We start from the raw sequence: 15097 nt of genomic DNA on the forward strand, positions 1-15097 counted from the left end.
TTCGAAGCTCGCGAAATGACTAGACATATTTCGTTCGCAAGTTGTAAGTGATTTATATGAACTATATCATTTAACTGAACTCGTCAACTCTTATTTCGCTCAATAATTTACCTATCTCAGTTCGGAATGACGAATGACATATTTCGAAATAGGGTGTCAGCTAGGGCTATTTGCGTGATTCGCCATTATTATATTACACTTACGGCTGTGTTTCTATTTTATATATACCATCTATTTTACGAATTTTCATGCACAGAGTTTTGTATGTCGAGAGGGCAAAAGCCTGCAACAACCTTACTAGGGCTGTCGTTTGTTAGGCAACCAATAACAATTTCTATTTTACACTCAATCAAATTATTGTATTAAATATTTTTTATTCCTTTTTTTAATAGTCACACTACTATATGTATATTATAATATGTTATTATTATATTTTTGACGACCGGTCTGGCCTAGCCCAGCGGGTAGTGACCCTGATTGCTACGCCGCGGTCTCGGATTCGAATCCCGGTAAGGGCATTTATTTGTGTGATGAACACCGATATTTGGTCCTGAGTCATGAATGTTCTCTATGTATCTATGTACTTGTATATTATGTATGCCAATGTCTGAGTACCCACAACACAAGCTTTCTTGAGCTTACCGTGGGACTCAGTAAATCTGTGTAAGAATGTCCTGTAATATTTATTTAATAATATTTTATATATATTTATTTCTGTTTTTCTTTCTATTTTAGTTTCTTACTTAACAGTCGGGTTTAAGAAGCGTATTGGTAGTCTAATATTTTTATGTAATTTATTAGTAGTCAACTAGTCATAATTAATTGAGGACAGCTAATATTTTTATGTGTGTCTATTTAATGATGGTAGGGATAACCTTGACTTTTGAATTTTTATCCTTTCATCAATAAAGGCATACGTTGCGGAATTTTTAAGTAGTCTCTACTGTGTGCTGTTCGCGGTTGGCATGGCAACGAATTCGAATTTGGCACGCTTCTACTCATTCGTGAATAATTTTATTTTATTTTCTTACATGATAGTCTATACTGCAAAGTTTTATAAAAAGTTTGAAGTATAAATTAATATAATAAGTTTGTGAGTTGTGAGGTACATAATTTATGTTAAACAATGTAAAATACATAAAAAAAATATGGAAAAATAGTCAAGTTTAATATTTGTTTCATAATAGCAATCTTTCTTATTATTGTTATCCTTATTCATTGCTATATTGTGATTATTTACAAGAATAAACCCACAAACCGGCCAATCTCGCGAGATCTCGAAATTGGCGAGATCTCGCGAGATTGGTTTCATGAGTTCCCGAGATCTCGCTTGGGCCCCAATCTCGTCGAGATTGCATTCCCTACACCCTATGTCTTCCTGACCTGAAAATATCTAGGCTCCAGGTTTAGGTAGGAACTAGGTTCGATATCGTAGTACTTGGGTTGTTTTGCCAAGAATCGATTTATGTCTTCGATGTGTATAGATATCGGGATCGGGAACATGTAATTTCGTAAGATCGCATCTATTCCGACTAAAAAGAGGTGCTCTTCGAAACATCCACATTTTCCCCCAGTCCAGCTTTCAGCTCAGCCTTGGGGAATTGTGTCATATACTTGAAAATTTTGAGCCTTGCCACCGTCACACATAGGGGTATTTCACTAAAAAACCTGGCCATTACTCGATACAAATAAGAAAAAATAAAAATAAATTAAAATAGCATATTTGGATTGACACAATGGAACTACTTATAAAAATGTATATAAATAATTTTGGCCAGCTTTTTTAGTCAAATACCCCTATGACGCGTCATCGAATGGCCGAGTGGTTCAGGCATCTGTGGTTAAAAGGAAGGACGCTAGTTCGAATCCAGCTTTTGACACTAGGGAGCTTTGGTAATTTTTTCCTTGTATATGACATTTATTTTAGTTTACAGCCACACTTTGTCCATGACTGTAGTCTGTAGTAGAAAAAATAAGTTGTATTTCTTACCGAATTGCTAGTATTGATGTCTCTGACGGCCCCCGAGTCGAGGAGGTCGACGACGATCTCGAGTTGTCCGGCGCGCGCCGCTCGCAGGAACGCTGTGTTCGGGTCTATCTGTGGACAAAACATTTTTTATATTATTATTTGTATAATAATTGTGTATTATATCAATCAATTAGTGATCTATCATATGCAAATGTAGCGCGAAAAGCTTTTCTTTCGTATTTTCCCGGAAACATTCGTATTCGTCATGCTAGTGCAGACAGCTCAGTACATTTTGTAATGAAACTGACTGAAATAGCATGACACGTTCGTACGTTTCCGTAAAATACGAAGGAAAAGCTTTTCGCACTACACTTGTACCTAATATACATATATAACACGCCTATTGTGTGACATACAAAAAATAACATATTACATTGGAGCAGACTATCAATTGCAACCTTCGAAGTTCAAAGTGCTTTATCATCCGACACACTCAGATAATGAAAAAAGCTCAAGGTTACTCTTGAAGAGCGATTGACGTTAGACGACAAACTTGCCTAAAATACTGCCTTCTCTTTTACATTACAGTAGGGCCATACGAGTTTTAAGTCTTGCCTTTTGGACTTACCAAAGCTCCAAGCCAAATTCGAATGTTAAATAAAAAAAGATTCCAATGGTTCGATACAAAAGAATATAACGATAGGTACTTTCTGTATTCTGTTTCTATTCTCTATGCTTGATTCTTCTAATTCTTAAACCTCTCAAGTACGTCAATCGCACACGCCTTATCGCCTTGACAGTAGACGCGTGTTCAGATATTTTTGTCTACCTTGAACGCTCCGATATATCTGATGGCGACTGTACTAGATTTTAGCTTTGCATATATCGATTACGATAGGTCGTTACGTGAACCGGGTGCCGATAAGAAAATGATCGGTAAGAACTGCGGCAAAATGCCGATCTGCAGCAGCGATATCATGTTTTTCAATATTAAATTAAGGTCGGTATAAAAGTTACGAAAGTAGTAGGTAAATGACGAGGAATTTTCACAATTTAGCGATTATGTTGATAGCTAATTGACTAGGTGACATGCGAATTTCATATCTAAGGTCTCTTCTCGCATTTACCAATTGTTTTTCGGTGAAGGAAAACTTGGTGACAAAGAGTACATACATTTTAAACAGCGAAACGAAATTTGAAAATGTAGATTCACGTTGTCATATCTACCTGTATGTCTAAGTTTCTCTACTACTGTTGCTTTTTCGTGAGATATATGAAATTAAATTTACTGTGGATTAGTCCGACATTACCATTATTTCTTCATCAATTCCCATTATGCTCATAAAACAATTTGCAAAGTCGTGGACAACCAAGAGAGGGCTCAGTTCCCAGCATTAGTTTAGGTAGAAATAATTTGCAATGTCACGGGCAACCAACGGAGCAACAAATCACAGTCAGCACGTTGAGCGTTCATTTTGCGCGGAAATAGTGGAAGGCTGGAAATAGGTGTTCCAATCGCTTACCAATTGGGAACAATTCTGCGAGACGATGTAGGGCTTAGGCAGATTTGCAAGATGTTGAATTTTGATCTGAATTATTATTGTACAGTAATCTTCAAATGCAAGGGAGACAGATTTATTGAAGGTGGGATATGTCGAGTTAAAGTATGATGGAAATACGGCGTAGGGATTCCTTAACCCCCTTGTTAAGGATGTGATCACTGACGACCCTATCGCCCACAGGTTTTTAGGGTTCCGTAGTCAACTAGGAACCCTTATAGTTTCGCCATGTCTGTCTGTCCGTCCGTCCGTCCGTCCGTCCGTCCGTCCGCGGATAATCTCAGTAACCGTTAGCACTACAAAGCTGAAATTTGGTACCAATATGTATATGAATCACGCCGATAAAGTGCAAAAATAAAAAATGGAAAAAATGTTTTATTAGGGTACCCCCCCTACATGTAAAGTGGGGGCTGAAATTTTTCTTCATTCCAACCCTAATGTATGATATATTGTTGGATAGGTATTTAAAAATGAATAAGGGTTTGCTAAGATCGTTTTTTGATAATATTTTTATTTTCGGAAATAATCGCTCCTAAAGGAAAAAAAAGTGCGTCCCCCCCCCTCTAACTTTTGAACCATATGTTTAAAAAATATGAAAAAAATCACAAAAGTAGAACTTTCTAAAGACGTTCTAGGAAAATTGTTTTGAACTTGATAGGTTCAGTAGTTTTTGAGAAAAAAACGGAAAACTACGGAACCCTACACTGAGCGTGGCCCGACACGCTCTTGGCCGGTTTTTTACCAGTGCAATCAGTCAATGCAGGGCAGGGCAGTTTGTGGCGAGCTGTTGGGGAGTATAGCGAATCTACTTACTACAGTGCTCCCGGGAGTTCTGTTACAAAAAAGGTGGGTGGGACAGGACTGTCTACCTCTGGCTTGCCTTGGTGATCATTTTATTAGAATGATTAGTAAATATTTGAGTCAGATTACACTGGTTTTTAAGAAAACTCGCCATATTCTCAAAACCGATAGGAACGAAGCCTACGGAGGCCAGAAAGTCGTGTCGCGGGATTTCATGCAGCGTGACAACCAGACAAGCCGATAAATCATTTATTTATTTGTTGCTCTATTTCTTGAAGGTTATCAGTTCGGTAGTTACACAGGATAGGGCTATACGATTTAGACAAGCTAAATTACTTGTTTCATTTTGCCATTTTTGTCACATATCATAAAAAACGCAGGGAATATTATGCCCTATGGTGTAAATATACAGTTAGGTACCAAAGTGTCATAATGTTACTATATCAAAATGTAAATAATTAGATGATACATACTTAAAATATTTCTGAAATACTTATAGTAGTATTGTTAATGGTTTAATTATCTTCCAAACAGACAAGGTACCTATTGTTAGTCTAGTAGTAAATAGTCCTATTTACTACTATTTAAAGAGCCATCTTTAAGCTTTCAAAAACAGAACAGAGATCGATACAAGAGTAGTATAGTTGTAAGATTTCAACACTTTATCCCTATAATCCACAGCCCTAAGGACTTGACCAGTAGATTAATATTAGGAATATAGGGCAAGAGGATCACTTGTTCACAATTCTCAATTTGTGGACAAGTGGCTAATACGACTGAAAAACCAATAATAACGTGATTATTCAATTATTCTTTCGAAAATATTGAGTCTATTAAATAAATTCGCATGGGTACTCAGATAACTATATAGCGATACAAGATGCTCGATCAGATTAACTCTGCCTCTTGTTGTGCCAGATTTTAATCGTGAAACAGCTTAAAATGTACAACCTCTCTCTCAAGATACATAACAACTAGATGAAAATTGAGTTAAGTAGACCTGTTTATATTGGTCAGCTAGAGACCATCTCTAGCCAGTAGTTTATCTATTAGAACTATATTTCAGATGGAATCGACTCCAGAGTCGTGACCGTTCACGATTGATCGAAACGTCATCAAGTATATAATCGATTACAATTCTGATTCGGATGTTTCTTTAGTTTTTCACTGTGAGATTGCAGGTCAATGATATTACTATTGTTAGTATTGTTATTGATATCTTTTGTTTGTAAGAAATTAAGAACCGGTTAAGGTATCAGATTGCAAGTCATGATATCTTATACCTGTCAAGTTAATAGATATTTAGATCAGTAGATCAGGTTAACAATCATGCTTGCTATTTTACAGTACCTACTCGCCTACTTTCTGTCAAACTTGCAAATTTAAGATTTTTGTGAGACACGAGATGAAAGTGTTACCGAGAACAGAAAAATATACCGTTTTTGAAACGGGCAGAAAAGGTTCACTGGTTACAAAAAACTATTTTGTTAAAAATAGCAATTTTACTATTTTATGAAAATTCTACAAAACAAATTGCGAATAATGAAAGCGATCGGAATGACAAAATAATATTATGTAGTATTTTACTTTAATATTGTGTTTCTAAAATGCGCAGAAGACTCAAATTTTATACCACACATATGTATAGGTAGGTAAGGTACATTAGGGTAATTCGAATCACATAAATGCTTAGGGTGATTTCGAAAGGGGAATCTTGATATGATGGAAAGAATGGTGGTTTTTATACAACTTTCGAAATTACCCTAATGTACCTTAAATGTTTTTATATAAAATTTTACAATTAAGTTCTACCTCCACTAGTTACATTTACAGGTTTACGTGTGCTAAGATTTCTATTTGATAATTATTTACATGTTAAAACATGCTACCTGCTTTCCAATCCATAAAAATGCAGTTAAAATTAATTTACTAAACTGTATTTATTAACATCATCGTAAATTCATTATTAATTGCGGTTTGCTTATTAATCTTATTACCTTATTGATTTATGTACGTATACTTACTCTAGCTAATCGGATAAGAACATCTAATTTCTATTTGGTTGATTGCCATTCCCGACTTAAGACAAGTATTGCAAATTATATCTTTGAAATATTGAAGAAGGAAAAGGAAAACATCAAACACTTTGTAAAAGTACTTAAAATGATATGATCCTGTTTAGACACAGCGTCTAATTGAAAAATGCCGACATGGAAAATAAATAACAAAGAAAAGTCCAAGGAACATATACCATCTTAAACAGCCATGAATTATTTGTCATTGTCATGAAATCAAAAAGGGTTTATACAAGTATTTAGTAACCGAATTACAAAACCAAAATGCATGTTCTTCATTTGATTCTCACTGAAAACCATGATAGGATTCTTCGTGGATTTTTCACACATTTTAATATCACACATAGCACTGTAATAGCTTTTCCACTTCATCACTTATAGATTCACGTTTCGGTTAAACTTAAACTTAACTTCTTCAGCTTAGCACGTGGCTTAAATTAAAGTTAAATACCCAGTTAGTGACACAACAGATATACAAAAACTGCATTCAAACATGTTGCAACTTTATTAAACTTTAAATATAAACCAACTTCACCAGCGACAATAATTTTAAACTTTAGTTCTGAAAACATGACTTGAAATCCCTGGAGCCAGCCGACCACAATTTTACTGTTTTCCGTGTAAAAGAAATTACCAAAATCATTCTTAAAATCATGTGTAAGTAAAGGTGTTCACAACTGGGTTTTACCATTCAACACATGACTGAAAAATCGCGGGTCAAGGGCCCACGATTTTTACTGTTTCCCGGCTGTTAACGATTCTTTAAATAATAAGTAAAAACCGGCTGTCTTTATGATTTTAAAAGAAAGCCGTAGTCTAAATAGACTAGGAGTCCATAACTGGGTACTAGAAGACTAGATGATGTTTACCACGAGCGTGATGGAGTAGACGCGGCGTTCGAGCGGCAGGATGCGCGCGCCGCACCACACCGCCATGGCGGCACGACCGGGACTGCGCGCGCGCTGTCAGACTGGCACGCTCACCTGTTGCGCGGTTTTCAGAATGCTTTACTGCGTAGGTAATAAAAGTGATAACTTCCGATTGATGAGGATTTAGGCGCCATGTTTTTAGCAACCCCGTTTCAGAATGCTGGATATGGTGCGGAGCTGCGGAGCGAAGCGCTGCTTCTGCAGAGTTTTCAGTAAGTTCTACCTCTATGTAGTAAATCAAAAGAAAGTTCTATTTTACGTTCATATGCGCATTTTAATATGCCTACTTGAAAACTAAATATTTCATATTCATTTTCATTAAGTGGCAGCTTCCGATTCATGAGGATTTCGGCGCTATGCTTTTAGCACAAGGATGCCGACTGTTGCGCTGCTGCTTAGCGATTTTCAGTGAGCTCTATGTCGTACGTAGCTAAGGGTGGTCAACTAGTCACCCACCAGTTGACGAAGTTAGGCGCTTTTCTTTAAGCATGGGGTTGCAAACTGTTGGATGCGGGGCCAGCGCTCGGGAGCGGAATAGGTGCGGAGCTGCCTGCTCTGCTGAAAACTCTATGCCTTCTGCAGGTAATATGGGTGGAAGATGTATTGCGAGATACTGAGATAATTAGCGTGGTAGTTATAGCTTCCGATTCATGAAAGCGCCATGATTTTGTAAACTATTTGCAAATGCATCCTTTCAAGAATCAACTAAGCTGCTGTGCACGATGTGTTTCGGTTTCTTAGATTTAGAATGGTAAAGAATAAATAAATATGGCTACAATTGTTGCTAACAGTCTTAATTCTAAGATTTTTTCTTCGATAAGCTCGATAGTTATTATAAGCGATATAATCCGTTTCCATAGTTTCATTTCATGATTCTTCTAAGAATATTAACGATAACGGATATGAAGAATGTTGAGAACCCACGCAGCCATGTCACAGGGCATTACATATCGTCGTTTCGCACACGACAACGGCGTGTGAAAAACTTATTAGATTATTTAATAGTTACTTAGCCATTCAATGCATTCAATCTCATTACTTCCCACACGAACTAGAATATTGAGAGCTCTAGATCAGTAACATATATCCGCATTTAGAGACCACGTTTATACTGGCACAGAACTTTCAACTATCTTGAAAACCAATCGTATATCGTTAACCCCTGAATAAGGCTCTGCTGCACTGGTCCTAATACCAAAAGCGAGTTTAAGCTATGAGCTATTATCGATAAAACCGAACCAAAGATAGTCGTCCTCGTGTAAATAAAAGAGAGCAAGCGATATTTCATCGCTCAACTCGCTCGCGCTGTCACCGCGTCTCTTTTATTTACACGGAGCGACTATCTTTTGTTCGTGTCTATAGCCTAACCAACCAACCAATACCAACTCGCCGCTTTATACTCAGTGGAGAGCCAGGAGGATGATTGGCGACAAGAGGCTAACGGCCAAGCTACAGTCTTTGGCCCATCGGTGGAAAGTGGAGCTCCTTGCCGGCGGCTATATTTCCGAGCTAGTGAACAGGTATCTTCTGGGTAACTCAACAGGGCTAATCTTTGCCTTGAAGTCTGTAAAAGTAAGCTATTCTCCTTATAAAAAAACCGGCCAAGAGCGATCGGGCATTTGTTCAGTGACTTTATTTTTCAAAAACTACTAAACCTATCAAGTCTTTTCCTAAATTTTATAATTTTTTTCTGATTTTTTTCATAATAAAACATATGGTTCATAAGTTAGAGGGGGCGCATTTTTTGTCATTGACGATTATTTCTGTCAAATATCAATATTATCAAAAAACGCAATTTTAGTAAACCTCTAAAAAAACTTTCATTTTGATAAATACCTATCTAAATATCACACGTTCTTTTGGAAAAAAAACAAATGTTGACATGTATAAGGGTACCCTAATAAAACATTTTTTCCATTTTTTATTTTTCGCCTTTGTTGGCGTGATTGATATACATGTTGGTACCAAGTTCATATAACCCGTGCAACCTTCAATTATCCGCGGACGGCATCTTCTGGACTCACGGACACAGACAGACTTTGACTAGACAGTGGCGAAACTAAAGGGTTTCTAATTTAAAAAAAATAGCCGATAACTCATAGCTTAGTACTCGCTTTTGGTGGAACAAGCTATCGTTACGGCTACAAACTCGTCTGCCAACTGTCGTAAAAATGTCGTAGAAAATAAACTTAATTGTGTATCGGCTTTCCTTTGGTCTATAATTAACAATCATTATCCACTGTCACAGTTTTTTGCAGACAAGGTTTCGAACAGAAAGCGGAGGAACACTTACTTTTATCTATTAAAGCTCCTACTCGTAACCCTTTCACCGTAAAAGTCAATAAATAAATTAAGTGAAATTCTAGAAGCAGTAAGCTGCATGTACTAGAACACGACACTATATAATATACCATTACTCGTCATCATAGCTTTAATTGCCATTGATAAGATAAGATCAACCATTACCACATTTATACGATGAAAAATGTGTATCCCTTGGGGTTGCCAGCAAAAGCACCTGAAACTTACTCCTACAATCGGATTGACTAAGAACATATCAAATTTTGAGAAATTTCGATATTGTCACCCTATATTAAAATAATAAAAAATACAATTTATCAAAAGTAACAAACTCCTCTCCCAATTTCAATATTTTTGCAATTTGCCCAAGCTTGTTAGCCAACTTGATTTTGAAATTTACCATTCTAAGACACCACAAATATAAAAGTATCTAATATTTAATATTGTCTTCGGTTACCGCGATAGTTACTCATGAAATAAAACTATGGAAACGGATTAAATCGCGTATAATGAATTTAAAATACATCCCGACGTTTCGAACTCTTGACAGCGTTCGTGGTCAACGGGTGACTGAGGAAAAATTAAAATGTGCAAAAGCTACCCACTTACAAGAAATATTAACGAACCATGACCACAAATAATATAGATTTCTAAGGCAGGTTCACACACTATTAATAAAGCTAGTTATACAATATTCAAAAAATTTACCATTACTCTGTTAAAAAATAATTAACCAATTAATCTACACAAAATTGACAAAGAAACAAACTGCAAATGTCCAACACCATACAACACAAATGCCTCACAGCCTTCGTCGTGCTTGTTCCATTATCAGATGTACTACTGGATCCCAAGCCGGTGGTAAAGTAAAGCCATCCTCTCTATTAAAGTTTGGATATTTCTTGATCTCAATGGCCTCTCGCAACATTCTGGGTATATATCGCTTCTCCTTAGCGAGAACCAGAGGCTTGTCAAACTTTATAGCATTCCTGATTGCCCGGTGCCTCCGAAGTTGTATGGATTGCCTAAAATACACAAGCCGAATGCTCCGCTACGTCCAATAGTGAGTCAGATCGATGCTCCTACGTATAAATTGGCTCAGCACCTAGCGGGAGTCCTTTCACCATTGCGAGGTGGCACCAGCTCTCATACAAAGGATTCTTACCATTTCATCAGTGAAATTAGAGATCTCACATTAACTGATGATGAAATCATGGTCAGTTTTGATGTTCAGTCGCTATTTACGAATCTACCGGTGAAAGACTGCATTGAAATTGTCAAGAAGAGGTTGAGAGAGCAGAACATGTCTGAGAACTACGCCAAGTTGTTGGAACATTGCCTCACATCGGGCTACTTGCTATGGAATGGTGAATTCTACCTTCAAGTGGACGGCGTGGCAATGGGGTCTCCGGTGTCTCCAGTAGTCGCCGACATCTTCATGGAGGACTTTGAGGAGAGAGCGCTCTCATTGGCTGCCGTCCAGCCGAAGATATTTAAAAGATACGTAGATGACACTTTTACTATACTTCCTAAAAGTAATGTTTCAACTTTCTTAGACCATTTAAATTCTATCCATAGTAAAATACAATTTACTATGGAATTGGAGAAAGACTGTTCCCTTCCCTTCTTGGATGTTCTCATTTTGAGGAATCCTGATAATAGCTTAGGTCGCACTGTGTATAGAAAACCTACTCATACTGATAGGTACTTAAATGGCAAATCCCACCACCATCCCAGTCAACTAGCTACTGTAGGCAAATCTTTGTTTCAGAGAGCCCAAAGGATATGTGACGACCAACATTTGACCGCGGAGCTTCGACATGCCAGGCAGGCGCTGTTGGCGAACGAGCTCAAGATACCGCGTGTCAAGCAGAAGGCCCGTTTGAAGATCCCTACAGTCGAGCGCCGGCCTGCAATTCTCCCTTTTGTTAGAGGGGTCACAGATAGGATCAGCCACATCTTGAAACGGGCTTCTATTAAAACTTATTTCAAGCCTATGAAGAAGATGTCCCAATTCCTGAGGCCTGTGAAATGTCAAACTCCTCTACAAAGCGCGGGAGTGTACAGGCTAGACTGTGAGTGCGGCCTGTCATATGTGGGACAGACGAAACGAAGCATTTCCACACGGGTGAAGGAACACATAGCGGATGTCAAGCACCGTCGGCAAAGGTCTGCAGTCTCTGAACATGTCATGGATAAAGTCAATCATGCTATAAAGTTTGACAAGCCTCTGGTTCTCGCTAAGGAGAAGCGATATATACCCAGAATGTTGCGAGAGGCCATTGAGATCAAGAAATATCCAAACTTTAATAGAGAGGATGGCTTTACTTTACCACCGGCTTGGGATCCAGTAGTACATCTGATAATGGAACAAGCACGACGAAGGCTGTGAGGCATTTGTGTTGTATGGTGTTGGACATTTGCAGTTTGTTTCTTTGTCAATTTTGTGTAGATTAATTGGTTAATTATTTTTTAACAGAGTAATGGTAAATTTTTTGAATATTGTATAACTAGCTTTATTAATAGTGTGTGAACCTGCCTTAGAAATCTATATTATTTGTGGTCATGGTTCGTTAATATTTCTTGTAAGTGGGTAGCTTTTGCACATTTTAATTTTTCCTCAGTCACCCGTTGACCACGAACGCTGTAAAGAGTTCGAAACGTCGGGATGTATTTTAAATTCATTATACGCGATTTAATCCGTTTCCATAGTTTTATTTCATGAGTATCTAATATTATTGACATAACTATAACTATCATAAGGTACATCTATTACCTCCGCTCTGAATTTTAAATGCATGCCCACCATAAAAACTACAGGATAAAACTAATTTAAAAATGGGGTTAAGCATACATTAACTACGTTCGATACGCTCGCATTTTTATGAGCAACAAAGGGACAAAATGGACAAACAACGTCGTTAAAAACGTATATTCATATGTGCATGTATGGTGGATTACATTATATACTTGCTGAAATAGGCGTCATTGTTTAACACCTCTGGAATGAAAGAGACAGACAGGCTCTCACAGACACAAGTGTGACCATCATAGATGTACTGGTCACTTTTATCGTCCTGGTTTGATTCAATGGTCAATTTTGGAGGGTTGGAGGGCAACAAAACGGCTATAAAGAGACATGAGTGCGTCATAAATGTTATATCCGTTTTCATAATGACCACATAGGGATAATTCTACGCACTGATTAAAAGACCACAAAAACGAACTTTAAAGTTTATGATCGGTATTGCATAGACTACTAATCGAATGGATTAATAATATTTTTTATACGAAGACGCTGACAGCGATTATTATTCTCGATAACTCGTATCTGTAGGTATATCGTTTAGCTCTAATTACATAAATAATGTTAGTTATCCTATCCACCTTGGTGGAAATTTAACATTTACAATTGCACTCTGAAGATTGAGAATGATGCATCCTTCCAGTTTGTGAAGCTACATCCACACAGTTTTGTGTAATATCCTGAAAATACACGAATAGATCTTACGAGAGGATATGAGACAGTACTAAAAATACATCCTAACCGTGGGTGAACAACAGTACAATAACGTGAATCTAATATGTGCACTGTGCATACGCCAATATCTGATAATCTGCAGCGCTGCATTGCTCATACCTTTTGAAAGGCCCAACCTTCCTTTGAGATTACAGAGAATGAAAAAAAAAATAAGTTTTATCACACGACGAGGTTTGAGGTTACAATGAATATACAGTTAATATTTCATTACCTTATAGTCGTTAAACTAAGAGACTCAGTGCACGGAGTCTAGCCGCCGCGAGCACTCATGCCTGATGACGGGACTCCTTAATGACTCGAAACATGTCGCAACAGTCGCGATAAAATAACGTGAGTACCTACAGCCACTTGTATACATATAGTTATTTGTTTTACAAGGGGGCAAAGTTGTTGTTTAACCGCACGTGCCAATATTGATACCCGAGCAAGCGAAAGATTCCAATATTGACACAGGCACGAAGGTTAGACAAACTTTACCACAGAGTGAAACACAAAATTTTTCACCACACCAACACGAGCAAAATACAGACTATAAAACATCAAACTAAATCAAATCCATCAATCTATTCAATATTTATGATTCAAAATCATCAATTATAGCTAAATTCTACCAGCCAGCTTAATACATCAAGTTAAAAATTGTATGAAATTACTTTGCACTCTTGTGGATAAAATGCGATTTTGCTATCTGTTTTCGAATAGCAAAGTAAGCCTTTACCAGTTGGTGTGGTGAAAATTATATTTCAATACTTATCCATAATTACCTACTTTTTCGAAATAATAATTAGTAAAGGAGCGTTATCCTAAACGGCCATGATCGTGTCAAGCTCAACAATAAAGCAAAGAAAACTCGATCAACGACCAACCGTTCTTTGCCTTCGATTGAAAAAATTACCAAAAACTTTGCTGTCACCAATTTACGCCGCATTTTCTATGAAGATTGTAATAAGGCCTATTTTGAGGATAAATCAGATTATTCAGCGGTATTCAGTATATGCCTGTAAGCATGACCAAGCGGTCTATGCGCCGGCGGAGCAGAACTATCACTCGTTTTACTTCGCCCTACAAATCTATTGCATCTATTTTGAAAAGGGTTTATCACTCATACTTCATTCTACACTTGGAACCTTTGTTTATTAAATCGGCATAACGAGCCAATAAGGGCCCGATTGAAATTTTCGAGGTTTAACAATTGGTAGTTCATTTCATTTCGATTACCTGTAACGGGATTGTGGGATTAGACTATGAATTAACACTTTCACCGTTGCAAGTGTTGCACGCCCTAGTTTGTTATTAATAGAATAATGTTAGTGCTAAATTTTTAATCATAATATTCCTAACATCTGGAATATGTTCGCTATCATATTGTAAGTGCAACTGTCAACTTGGATAGAAAGAAGAAAGTGTAGAAACCACCATAAAATTCGATTATTCCTATTTACGTCTCTGTTTGGCCTGATGGTTGACTCGTAGAGAATGCCATTAGGTTAGGCATATTAAGGCCGCCACTTGTAATTTTTTTGTATTTGTGCAATAAAGTTCAAATAAATAAATTTATAAAATCGTTTTTCAGTTCGCCTGAAAAGCCCGAAAAATTAACGAATGTATTTATAACCACATTATCCTTTAATGAAATCAATTATTTCAAAGAACATAAATAAACTTTGGAAATATCAACATTCGTAGTAGCTCCCGCAATGCAGCACGGCACCTAATCGATTTCTCGTTGCATAAACCACATTTCAGCAGAAGTTCTAGTCACCAAAAAAAATCAGTTTGAGAGTTCCTCATAGACTTTCCACTCTTAATTTATGTCCGAACTACTGGCCTTTTCTTCAATTGCTCAATCTCTTTGTAAACGTAACAGTTAAATCTACTGTATTCTTCTTATAAAGGACTAAAATTATCTTATCCCTTTTAAG

General features: G+C 37.1%; 1 protein-coding gene across 3 annotated transcripts in view; it reads right to left on the bottom strand.

Annotated features, from left to right (window-relative positions):
• LOC125237404 (ankyrin-3-like) overlaps nt 1-15097 on the bottom strand; it is a 311117-nt gene that overhangs the window by 143125 nt on the left and 152895 nt on the right. For 2 of the 3 annotated variants that reach the window (XM_048144441.1, XM_048144440.1), the window contains exon 2: nt 1991-2098. In XM_048144441.1, the coding sequence (XP_048000398.1) occupies nt 1991-2098 (108 nt within the window). Of the gene's footprint in view, nt 1-1990; nt 2099-7273; nt 7340-15097 lie in introns of those variants that run through there. The other variant, XM_048144442.1, reaches the window with a different exon arrangement.

The sequence above is a fragment of the Leguminivora glycinivorella genome, chromosome 21 (assembly GCF_023078275.1).
Source record: "Leguminivora glycinivorella isolate SPB_JAAS2020 chromosome 21, LegGlyc_1.1, whole genome shotgun sequence".
In the NCBI taxonomy this organism is placed as follows: domain Eukaryota; kingdom Metazoa; phylum Arthropoda; class Insecta; order Lepidoptera; family Tortricidae; genus Leguminivora; species Leguminivora glycinivorella.